The sequence below is a fragment of the Hordeum vulgare genome, chromosome 2H (genome assembly GCF_904849725.1).
Source record: "Hordeum vulgare subsp. vulgare chromosome 2H, MorexV3_pseudomolecules_assembly, whole genome shotgun sequence".
Classification (NCBI taxonomy): domain Eukaryota; kingdom Viridiplantae; phylum Streptophyta; class Magnoliopsida; order Poales; family Poaceae; genus Hordeum; species Hordeum vulgare.
This window is the reverse complement of record NC_058519.1, coordinates 591,507,044-591,519,363: the sequence shown is the minus strand read 5'-3', so window position 1 is coordinate 591,519,363 and position 12,320 is coordinate 591,507,044. Positions and strand designations below refer to the sequence as shown.

At 45.9% G+C, this 12,320-nt stretch overlaps 1 protein-coding gene across 1 annotated transcript; it reads right to left on the bottom strand.

Moving 5' to 3' along the window:
* Positions 1-8,329: 8,329 nt before the first annotated feature.
* LOC123430668 (branched-chain amino acid aminotransferase 2, chloroplastic-like) lies at positions 8,330-12,116 on the bottom strand. Its single transcript, XM_045114518.1, has 10 exons — positions 11,856-12,116; positions 11,627-11,718; positions 10,940-11,117; positions 10,609-10,785; positions 10,397-10,528; positions 10,209-10,307; positions 9,770-9,886; positions 9,375-9,470; positions 9,153-9,265; positions 8,330-8,747 (listed from the first exon to the last, which is right to left on the bottom strand). The coding sequence occupies exons 1-10, from the start codon at positions 12,114-12,116 to the stop codon at positions 8,630-8,632; spliced, it is 1,383 nt and encodes a 460-aa protein (XP_044970453.1). The 3' UTR covers positions 8,330-8,629.
* Between the last annotated feature and the right edge of the window lie 204 nt (positions 12,117-12,320).

Here is a 12,320-nt window from a genome sequence, read left to right as displayed (position 1 = left end):
TTAGGTAGTTGTTGAACGCAAGCAGACAATGCTGGCGGTGTTGGGTTCGTTCCGCACTCGAAGCTGCCTGCACACTTTGCTCGAACATAATGACATACTTCTTATGATGCTTATGTCAATCCTTGATATTTCGCTGCCTCCTCCTATCCAACCTGCTTTTAACAAAACCCATCAGTAGCTCTCTCAACACTAAAAACAAAACTCATTAGTACTTCTTTATTGTGCATGATTTTGTTACGTGTGAAGCTGTGTGTCGGTGTCCACCCACTCCGGCGGGTGTGGCTGAAACAACCCAAATTGATGCATCACACGATGCGGGAGATGAAACTCAACCGCCCAATTGCATATAAGGGGACAATGCATTAGCCAAAGATGTTTTTCCTCCAGGCATAGTGGATTGAGCTCGAACGTGTGTGCATCACCAAAGTTTGGCCAGGCACCATATGGCTGCCATTCCACCTACAACACAACATAAAAGGCACAATTCATTTTACTCACAACATAAAAGCTGAAAGTCAACTCTGAAACCATCTTACCTGCTCGGGGGTAAGCGAATCCATCTCGTTGGTGTATTGCTTGTACAATAGGTTCACTTTGCTTGCCACCTCCGATACCAAGTCCCACTTGCAAGCCCATGTAGGAAGCCGTACAGGGTTGCCGTGGTCATCCCAGGTATTTCACTTTGAGCTTTTAGGGCGTCCAACAGGAAGGCGTTCCCAGCTCCATACTGAAAGTAGGAGCATACAACCACCAACTCCACCGTCCTTTGTGGACCTGCGACAAGCATCGTCCAACTACAAGTAACAACAAACATGCATCAGTTTAGCAGAAAAGGATAACAGAGAGTACTTACTATTAACAATTTATTATCTGCCGATACAAGTAAGCAGTGCGGCCGAGCCCCAACTAAACTTGTTGTCGAAAACAGTCAACGCCTTCAACCACATCCATGGAGCATTCTTGCTAGTTCCATTAGCGAAGATAGTCCTAGAGATGACGTACCACATGTACACGCGAGCATACCTCTGGATCACCTCGTCATCTGCGTCCTCAGGACAATGAACAAAGTTCGCGGCAATCCAAGTGAAAGGAGCGCCGGCCGAGACTCTATCTTTCTTCCCTCCATCTTCTACCTCCGGCTCCTGAGGCGACATACCAATAAGGGCCTCCATTTGTTGCCGTCATCCCTCGGAATCAGTGCTCATACAAAGAGGCTTCCCCTCGATCGGAAGTGCGGTGATCATGGAAACATCTTCAAGAGTAACTATCATCTCTCCGGTCCGGAGGTGAAAACTATGTGTCTCCGGCCTCCACCGATCAATAAGTGCGGTGAGTGCCGCAGCGTTTAGATTGGGCGTTGACCGACTCACAAGCTGAATGAATGGAAGGAGTCCTGTCATCTCGATGTATGGGGTGTACCGCTCATCGTACTGCATTACAGACGATGCCCCGTGAGACCGGATCTTCAAGGGCGTAAGCTCCTGCAAACAGATAGGAGTAAGTGATATCATTACATTTTCAAGTGCTTATTAAATACATGATTTTTTATCATATGATCTACTTACCATTTTCTTCGCCGACATCAAATAGGTCCGGTGTTCAACGTCATAAACATCATTCAAAAGCCACACCATCCTACAAATCACAAAAAAAAATACTCATATTCAAAAAATTACTCATCTACTAATCCACTCATCTACATATTATTCAAATCCTAATAACTCATATGAATCTACTCATATCCTAACTACTAATATCCTAACTACTCATATGAATCTACTCATATCCTAACTACTCAAATCCTAAGAACTCATATCCTAACTACTCATATGAATCTACTCATATACTAACTACTAATACTAACTACTCATATGAATCTACTCATATCCTAACTACTCAAATCCTAAGAACTCATATCCTAACTACTCATATCAATCTAGTCATATCAATCTACTCATATCAATCTACTCAACAAAAACCTATTCCACTTGGATAGAAGGATGGGAAACGGAAGAGATTACCTAGTAGCCAACCTTGGGGGATCAATCCAAGGAAGAAATCACCAGATCTGAAGGGGATGGGGGAGGGGATTCGGGCTTGGATGAGAGCCAGCCGCCGCCGAATTGAATGAGGGAGGGGATGGGGAGGGGGGCCGGCCCGTGCCTGTTTAAGTCAATGTGTGGCGCCTAAGCGTTCAACGGCACACATTACAATGTGTGATGCCTGAGGCTTAGGCGTCACACGGCCTGGGGGGTGGGCCCTCTCTGCCAGGTGGTCGGGGGGGGGGGGGTGGCGCTGAACGGCTAGGCGTCACACAGTGTGTAGTGTGGCGCCTAGGTGTCGGGCGCCACACAAAATGGTCAGTCGGGTGAAATATTTTCCCCGAGGGGTCACTCTCTGCGTTCTTTCCCCCGAGGAGTCATTTTTGTCAATTTTGCCCTTTTCCGCCTTGGTACAAATGAACGGGCGTGCGTGGTCAGCGACGCGTCGCTCGGTTTGGGTCAAACGCCAAAGAGGGAGGGGGCCTCGTCGGACAAGCTTTTCTATCTTAGGGCATGTACAAGGCCGTCTACTCAGCCGTCTATAACACCTGCCACATCGGATTTTTTATTACATGAAGGAAAGAGAACAAGGAAAGAGAAAGAGGGAGTCTGCAATTAACAGATCGTCGATATTCCCTCAAAATCGCTACTTACCGACAGCCTTTTCCCGTTGTACGCTCCAGGGTCGCTAATTCACGGTTTTCCTGCTGAACCATCGTGTCAACATGCTGCAGCAGGATGGACGCTCGCTAGCGGAAGTCGACTGATCCAATGTCCGCCATGCCGCACGTGTCCACTGCATCATGGAATGCATCTATTTGTACATGACTTCTACTCCCTTTGTTCTTAAATATAAGTCTTTTAAGAGATTTTATTAAGGGACTACATACAGATGTATATAGACATATTTTAGGGTATAGATTCACTCATTTTATTTCGTATGTAGTCCTCTAATGAAATCTCTAAAAAAACTTATATTTAGGAATAAGGGAGTATTTCCGACACCGTCATGCTTTTGGGCATGCAAGACTTCATTGAAATCACCTAGAGCTACCCATGAGAGTGCGCTCGCGCGTGCTATGCCTGTCAACATGTCCCATGTTTTGTAGCGTTCCTTCACCTGCGCCTTCCCATATACAAATGTAAATCTTGACTTTGTATTGTTGAAACTCAACGAGTGGCATTCTCTCCGAGCCTCCGTGTCTATCGTTTCCAGCATTCGAGCTGCCTGCATGTCCACCTCTACCTCCTCTGCGTCCTTGACCACCTCCCGGGCCTTGACCTGTCTGCATATCCTATGAAGCTCGAAGGTCTTTAAAGTACAACGCCGATGGTGCGTGAACTCCATCATGGTCTTCCTTGTAGACATGGCCAAGGTGCCCACACACCGCACACCAATCGGATAGTTTTTCATACATCACCCTGTAGGTCTGTCGCTCACCCTCTTTAATCATTGAGACGGCATTCTTGAGTGGTTTTCGAACATTGATCTTGACCCACAACGGTAGAAATTACCCGCGAAATCTTGAGATGGTTATGTGTGAAAAGCACTTCACCAACTCTGTTTGCCACAAATCCAACAAGGTATGCATACTTGTCAGGAACGTCGTGGATTTGCACCCATATGTCAAGTGTGTTGGGAGGGACCCTGGACAGTTGTGTAATACCATCATATGGTGCAAGGATGACCGCGCCTCACACAGAAATTCCAAGGGCCTTCTTGCATCACACGCTCCCAATCACCCAAGCAGAAGAATTGCACGGTGTAGAGGTTGTCCTCCAGCGGCCGGAACTTGCAGTCATGGACGAGATCCTGATATGCCTCTGTCGTATCTATAATTTTTGATTGTTTCATGCTAATGTTCTACAAATTTCATATACTTTTGGCAACATTTTATATTATTTTTGGGACCAACTTACTTATCCAGTGCCCAGTGTCAGTTTTTGTTTTTATGTGTTTTTTGTTTCTCATAAATTCCATATCAAATGAAGTCCAAACGCTATAAAAAATTCCAAGATTTTTTATGAAATATATGTGAATTTTTGAAAGAAGAATCAACGCAACATGGTGCCCGAGGGAGGCACAAGCCAACAGGACGCATGCAGGGGGGTTGGTCGAGCCCTGATGGCTTGTGGCTCCCCCATAAGTCGGTTCGGGCCCTACTTTAGCCGCAAGAAAGATATTTTTTTGATAAAAATCCCCTCAAAATTTCAGCCGGAGCGGAATTACAGATCTCCGGCTATTTAAAAAACGGTGAAGGGACAGAAAATAGTAGCGAAAAGAGAAGAGAAACAGAGAGATAGATCCAATCTCGGAGGGGCTCCTGCCCTCCCGGAGACATGGCGGCCATGGACCAGAGGGTAAACCCTCCTCCCACCTAGGGAGGAGGCCAAGGAAGAATAAGAAGGAGTGGGGCTCTGTCCCTCTCTCTCCCGGTGGCGCCAGAGTGCCGCCGGGGCAACCATCGTGACGACGATCTACACCAACAACTTCGTCGTCGTCATCACCAACTCTCTCCCCCTCTATGCAGTGGTGTAAACCCTCTTCTCCCCGTTGTAATCTCTACTTAAGCATGGTGCTTAATGCTATATATTATTACCCAATGATGTGTGGCTATCCTATGATGTTTGGATAGATTTCTTTTGTCATATGGGTTAATTATGGTATGATGTTATTGATATAAGTTGTATCTTGATATGGTGTTGTCCTAAGGCGCCCTCCATGAGGCACACAAGTGAGATAATCCCGCTAGAGGATTTGCAATATGTTCATAATTCGCTTATAGTGGATGACTAGAGTGACATAAGTTTACACCCGAGTAAGAGGATTGTTTGCATACGGGGGTAAAAAGGACTTGATGTTTAATGCTATGGTTGGATTTTACCTTAATGATCTTTAGTAGTTGTGGTTGTTTGCTAGAGTTTCAATCATAAATTCATATGATGCAAGTATGGAAAGTGTGTTAGTGTATGCCTTTCCCTCATTGCATATGATAAGTATCTATCATGTTATATTCAATTGCCTCTGGACAATCTTTCTCTTGCGTTACACAAAAAAGTTTTCTACTAAACAACTAACTAAATTAATATTTATTAAAACAATACCTAACTTTTATTTCCATGTTATTTATTACCTTACAAACCTATCTATTACACCTACTAAGTACTTCTAGTTTTATTCCCGCAAAGTAGTTGCGTACTTGTTCTAGGTAAAGTAAGCATTAGCGTGCGTAGAGTTGTATCGATGGTCGATAGAACTTGAAAGAATATAAATTCTACCATTAGCTCCTTGTTGGGTTCGACACTCTTACTTATCGAAAAAGCTACAAACGACCCCCTACACTTGTGGGTTATTCGATCCCATGTCGCTTGCATGTGTTTGAAGAACCAAAATTGGCTGTAGGGTTTTGCTAATGTGCTTTCGAGCGACGGTAGTCCATCTAGCCTCGTCTGGCGGGGCCTCCTTCTCGTCATAAACGACATCATCTAGGTCTTCCTCGTGAAGCCCGAGCTCCATCATCATTTTCTCCACCTCGCCAGCGGAGTCAACGCTGGTCGCCTTTGCCGACGCTGAACTGTTTGATGCCATAGCTTGAAACCCTAACTTGATGAAGATCCGATCAGGTGTTGCAAAACCCTAGCTCCCGCCTCGCTCCGGATAGGAATAACAAAGGCCGAGTGGTGATCTAGGATCACCCCTTGATCAACCCGAGTTGAACCAGTGGATTGCTCGGGGAAGGGAAAGGAAGGTCTCAACGGCGGGAAGTATCGCCACGAGAGGAAGAAACCCTAGCGAGAGGGGATGCTGGTGGGGGCGGTGTGTGGCCAGTAACGGAGTTTGGGCTGAATTCTAGGTGGGTGGGTGGTGGGGGGACAATATTCCGGGCTGATTTTCCTTGACATATGGGCTAAATACTAAGGGATGCTTCAGAACGGTCAAGGTTCGCCCTAAGAAGCTCAGATGTTTGATGTGGTGATGGTGGAAGTTCGTCGAAAAAAATTGACGAGGCACGAGGCTAGAGGGATGGCCGGGGGCGACGGCAAGACCAACAGTGGGAGGGAGGTTGAAGGAAGGGCGGTGCAACGAGGTTGTCGCGGGAGCGTCGTCGGTCGTGGGGGATGATAGCCTGTCGTTCACCGGTGGAACGTTGGGAGAAGGAGGAAGAAGGGCCACGGGTCATTAGATCTGCATCCAACGTCCAAAATGAATCCACTGGTCCAATTTAAAAAATTAGTCGGCTTAGAGCATCTACAGCCGAACTTAGCAAATATGACCCTCTAAACGTCAGTGGACGTGTCCAGTCAGTGACCAGACGTGTCCCCTAATTGTCTGTTCGTGTAGTCATACTTCTTATTTTGTTCCTCATATGTCCGGTCACTTTGCACGTAATTGATGGAGACGAAGATAGAGAAAGAAAAGAATGAACAAAGAAAAAAGATATGGTGGTCCGGGATGGGATCCTGTCCTACATGGCGAAATTGACCGGGCGCGTCCGGCCCCGTCCGCGAGCCCTCATATCCTTTCATATTTGTACATAATATGAGCGTTCGCGGACAGTCGGGACATATAGGGATGATATGAGAGATACGATTAGGTTTTTTTTCCTTGTTTCTTCTGTCGGTCACTGATAGCATGTATCCGCGGGCGTATGAAAGATCGTTTGAGCCGTGAGGTTATAGAGCATCTACAACCAAACTTAGCAAGTATGACCTTCTAAACGTCCGTGGACGCGTCCGGTCACAGACGTGTCCCCTATTTGTCCTTTTATGTAATCACACTTCTTAATCTGTTCCTCCTATGTCCGATGACTTGCACGTGATTGGTGAAGACAAAGATAGAGAAAGAAAAAAATGAACAAAAAAAAGATATGGCGGTCCGGGATAGGATCGTGTCCTACATAACGAAATTGACCGGGCGCGTCCGGCCCCGTCCGCGAGCCCTCATATAAGTTAATTTAGTTAATTTTTTTTTCTTATTTCATCTGTCGGTTACTGATGGGATGGATCCGCGGACGTATGAAAGGTGGTTTGAGCCGTCAGTCAGGTTATTATAGACGCTCTTGCATGTAGCCACTCCCTTTATTTCGGCAGCAGTCGTAAGCTATATCATGGCGCGGTTGCTCACCGTGTGCTGCAAGCGCTGGCGCTGGGACGACGATGGTGAGGTTCGGCCGGTCAGGGGATGGATGCGCCGGGCGCAGCCATCGACATGAGGTTCCGCTTTCTCCGCGCGCGCGCGGACGGCATCCAGCGGCGACAGTGCGTGCGGCATCCGCACGGTGACGCCGACCGCTGTCCGCCGCTAGGTGGGCGATCGATTCCGTCACGTACGCGTCGCCCCCTGGCTAATCAATCGGCCTCGCGGAAGAAAATAAGGCGATTTGGATATATATATATATATATATATATATATCATCATTCCTGTTCCATCGGTCAGTCGCTTAACACGTAACAGCCCAGGGTTTTGTTGCCAAGTGTTACTTATTCTCGAGGCCAACGCCTCACCAGCCGTCCAGCAGGTTTTTGTCCCCATTCATCTGTCCGCGCGTCAGACCAAGAACTAAAACTGGTTGTTACGGCGTCCTAATCCAACCCCAAACCCCCAACCCCATGCAAGATGCAACTGCCGATCCATCTCCCTCTTCCACAGTTCTAAAGTACAAAGAAACACCAGCAACTCTGTCTTGTCTTGTGTGCTCTGATGTGACCCGCTTTTTTTATTTCTTAGTACTTCTCCGTTTTAAAATAAATATTTTAATTTTGTACTAATTTTAATACAAGTTGTATTAAATTTGAGACATTTATTTTAAAACGGAAGGGAATATTATTTTTCCTGAGTTCCCAACAGTTTTGAGAAAGGATGGTTGATCTGGCAGTTTGTCTCCAGCTAGGTACAGTAAGAATGTATCGCCCGCCACCTGATGCCCCCCTCTTTGATCCACGAGACGGGTGACAGCAGGAGAGCCAAGAAGGGTTTATGGCTTATGAACCCAGAAAGAAGATAATAATCATAGGGATAGCCTTTTAACTAGATATATATGTCACATGTGTAGGTAGCTGCACGTGCTGTAGCAAATTTAAGGTTTTCAGATCAGCAACAGTGGCATGGCGTGTGCTGTTGCACCGAGAAAGAGGAGACCAGGCGAGACGAACCCCAAGCGTAAATGAGATGCAGGGAGCCATTATTGACAAACTGTTGCCACCTGACCAAATATAATTATGCACTGTGCTAATAGCACACCCATTGTCCATATCAATACATAATAAAGGATGTAGGTGACCAGTAATGAACCCAGTTGGTGCAACAAGTATATGTCAGAGTCATAGGATGCAAGACATGCAAGCAAGGCACACTTATGCACAGTGATATTGTAGTCAGTCCAACTGGTAAACGAAATGAGAAGAACTTTATTTGGACCCAGCTTGGTGCTTTCTGCACAGCAAATTGTTGTTCTATTATACGTACATGGTGCAGATTCCGGCCAAGAAAAAACGGCGACTTAAACTATGTTCCGGCCAACAAAATGAGGAATTCGTTAATACCATATGTAGATGATAAATTTGCCGCTTCAGTTTAGATGTTAATTTTAATTCAATTGCACACTCCATCCCATACTGTCCTCTGCGAGGCCTTTCTGGATGGCTGTAAGTGCCGAATACAGTTGCTGGGAGACAGCTCCGACCTTGCCGTTCCCATACTCCACTCTGCAGATGAACATGTGATCAGCGAGAGTTGATTGGTTTCAATAAAGGAATGGTGATCAATAGACGACACGACTGGAAGATCCCATCAGTTTTCCAATATTGCGCCAACTGGCAATTGCAGATTTTGTATGAATAGAATAGAATCAATGCAAGAAGATAATAACTGGAGAACACATAAGCGGCCCAACAATTCAGTGAAGCTAGTACATTCATAGAGAAAACATGAAATGCTGCTGCTCTGCTGCTAGGCGCTTAACTCATAGTTACACATGCAATATGTCTGAATACCAAATTTCATAAGCTTATAAATCCTACCTATCCTGCCTAGATTTGGTAGCCCCATTCATCGAACATGTTAATGGGATACTGGTAGAAAAATAATTACTTCAAGACTATGGTATTTACCTTCTTCCATGGTATACTATGCAACCGACAGGTGATAGTACAACGGCAGTCCCTGTACAGAAGACTTCATCAGCGTCAAGCAACTCATCTATCGCAATAAGGCGCTCTTCGACCTGAAAATAAAAAAACTAGTATGTTAAAGGAAAAGATCGTATTCATATCTCATATTGTTGCTCCATATAGATGATCTGAGCAGAAGCTGAACATCCCTGTTTGAGTTACCTGAATTCCAAGATTTCGGGCAATTTCGATTATACTTCTTCTTGTGATCCCAGGAAGAATTGTTCCCGTTAATAGTGGAGTAGAAATAACATTATCCTGTCAGGAAAAAATGCAATGGTAACATTCCTGCCAGAATATAGTAATTAAAAAATAGTGCCAATAGATGTACAGTTTGGAGCAGTCATTGAATTAAGAAAATATCCTGGGTGCATGTTAATTAGGTGATGATATTCTGCATCCTAGCCTTGTTTCAGTTCTTCCAATAGACTACGCAAACTCTCCCAACATCATTGTCAGAGAAATCGTAGGTATTAATACTCAAACTACTCTACACTGTTGCTTTCCTAGATCCACTTGGAAAGGAAGTCAAATGGAACAAAGTCCAGTATACATACCTTCACCATGAATATATTACAGGAAGAAACTTCCTCCACAAACTTTTTATGCACGGGATCCAAGTAAAGAACATCAGAATGACCTTTCTCCTTGGCCCTTCTCTGAGCACTAACAACCTGCATACAGGGATCCAACAAAAGTGCAAAGCATCAGGAGTCACGTAACCATATGGCAATGTTCTTCTTGATCTTATCAAACCGGTGAGATCAATGTATGCATTTATGTACACCAAATATTTTAAGGAAAGCTACCACTATCCTAGTACAAAATTAGAGTTGAGATGCACTTAGCAGCACAACAGTAGCATGCAAGTTGAGGGTAACTGCAAAATATTGGAAGCCAAACTCATATTCAGAGAACCAGGGAGTAAAGATGTACACAAGCTAATCATGGATCAGATGAATAATATCACACTTCTCACAGAGAAAGGTGTGTTACCGAAGCATAATTTCCAATTGTCTTGATATCACCAGTTCCACCAGGTGCAGCACGGTGATATTCTTCCTCAGTCAATAAGCTAATTGGAGACAGGCCATCCTGAAAGTAAATAAGACATCGAAATATTACTGTTCTAACCATAAAAAATGGATATAGTATGAAATAGAAAATAAGCCATATTCACCAACCTTGAAATAGTGACCAACTGGGCAAACATACACGACAAATGTATACTCCGGGGCAGGTGCTACACCTAGCATGGCTCCACTTCCAATCAGCAGCGGTCTTATATACAACGAACCTTTGCCAGTGGGGGGTACCTACAATCTCATCAAGCACATAACCCATGAGAAACAAAAGATGAATCACAATGTCACTGTTCAAGAAGAGATGTCCTTACCCAACGCTTGTTTGCCAATATAGTTTGCTTGACACCTGATAGGAACTGCTCAACGCTTGGCGCAGGCATGCATAACCGATCTGCACCTATCCTCATCCGCAATGCGTTTTCCTCGGGGCGAAAAACAATTACTGAACCATCCTCCTTTCTGTGTGCTCTAAGACCTTCGAGCAATCCCTGCACGTTTTACAAGCATGTTTGAGCATATCCAACAAAAATGGAGCAAACAAAAACAGCCTACATATCTGAAACCAACACTACTATTATTTACATATCACTGTTCATCAATCATGTAGTGATTGTTCAAGGCAGAGAAGGGAGATAAACAAACCTGGCCATAATTTAACACTGCAGCAGCGGGGTTCAGCTCGATTGGCCCATATGGAACCAATTCACCCTTGGTGAACACCCCATCTGACGAACATTTCATTATATACATAAAGTCCGTCGGGACCAGTTGAAATCCAAGAGTCTCCCAGTCGAAGTCGACTAGGTCCGGAGTTCCTGTGCTGGAACATGCAGCTCACATGAACAAACAATAATTCGGCAAAACAGGAAAAATGCCCATAATTGGCACAGCCAGAACACAGAAGGGAACCAAGCCTAGCAGCTACTGAATGCAGATGCACACTGATACAGTGATAGTACTACCCCGATTTCTTCTTGTTTATTTACCTCCTCGTAGCTAGTAAACCATTTGACATGATCAATTGTGGATTGTAGCGATCTTTCCATCTTCGTTTAACTAAATATCGGTTGCAAAAATAGTTTCCTTCACCGGGACATCAATTGTGCATAACTACGTTTTATGCAAGACAAATAGACACTAGCAACGCTGCAGTGCGAATCAATCATCCTATATACAACCTATAATTTTAAACTATGTCTTATTCTACCAGCATTACAAAAATCGATCCTCCTCATTCATGTAGAACCAATAATTAATTTTTAGCTATGTTCACAACGAAAACAAAAACCAAAGTGCGGCAGCGCGGGGCGCCGGCTCAAGTTGTCGTACTTGTATGATGCCGTCATGAGGGTGGAACACGGGCGCCTCCGGGCCGCAGGGCCTCGTCTGGGGACGGCGCTGCCGGCCAATCGCTTCTGAATCTGCAGACAGCCACACCCTATCAGGTGTTTGATGATTTGCCCCGTAGCTACAGGCAGCACGACTCAACCGATCGCCGTGCTGCAGTCGAAATTCGCAGATGGAAACTCGCCGGCAGTTCGGTGGCTGTGCGACTTACGGGGCGCGAGGGTAGGCGCGGATACGGCCTGGGGCAGGGGGAGACCACCGTGCCGCGCGGAGAGGCGGAGGCTGGGGACGCCGAGGCGCGGAGGCGGAGCTCCATATCTGTACGTCTCGCCGGCGCGGGGGGGCGACGGTGGGCGGGGGTAGGTTGGTTGACTACTCGGCAAGGTGGGGGAGATACATATGAGGAGAAGGAGTCGCGGGGTGGCGGCTGCGGGACGCACGAACGGCGAACGTGCCGGCGGCTTGTTGACATTGGTTCGCCCGCCGGGTGGCGAAAAGGGTCCACCCTGTCAGTGCGGGTGCGGAGGCCGGAGGCGGCGGGGCAGGCAGGGATTTGGCCGTCTAGGTCCACCGGTCAGTATTGTCAAAAAGAAAAAGAAAAGGAAAACGTTTATACACGGCGCGCCGGTCGAACCGTCGGACGCACCGCGTTCGTTCGATCTGCGCGGATTGCGCG

What these genes read in the sequence shown, in the direction of transcription:
- LOC123430668 (XM_045114518.1), bottom strand. Translation starts at nt 12,116, where the DNA reads ATGTCAACAAGCCGCCGGCACGTTCGCCGTTCGTGCGTCCCGCAGCCG. An exon ending in CTCATGACGGCATCATACAA is followed by an intron (nt 11,118 to 11,626) that starts GTACGACAACTT and finishes TGCATGTTCCAG; the next exon opens with CACAGGAACTCCGGACCTAG. An exon ending in GTAATATATTCATGGTGAAG is followed by an intron (nt 9,471 to 9,769) that starts GTATGTATACTG and finishes TTTTCCTGACAG; the next exon opens with GATAATGTTATTTCTACTCC.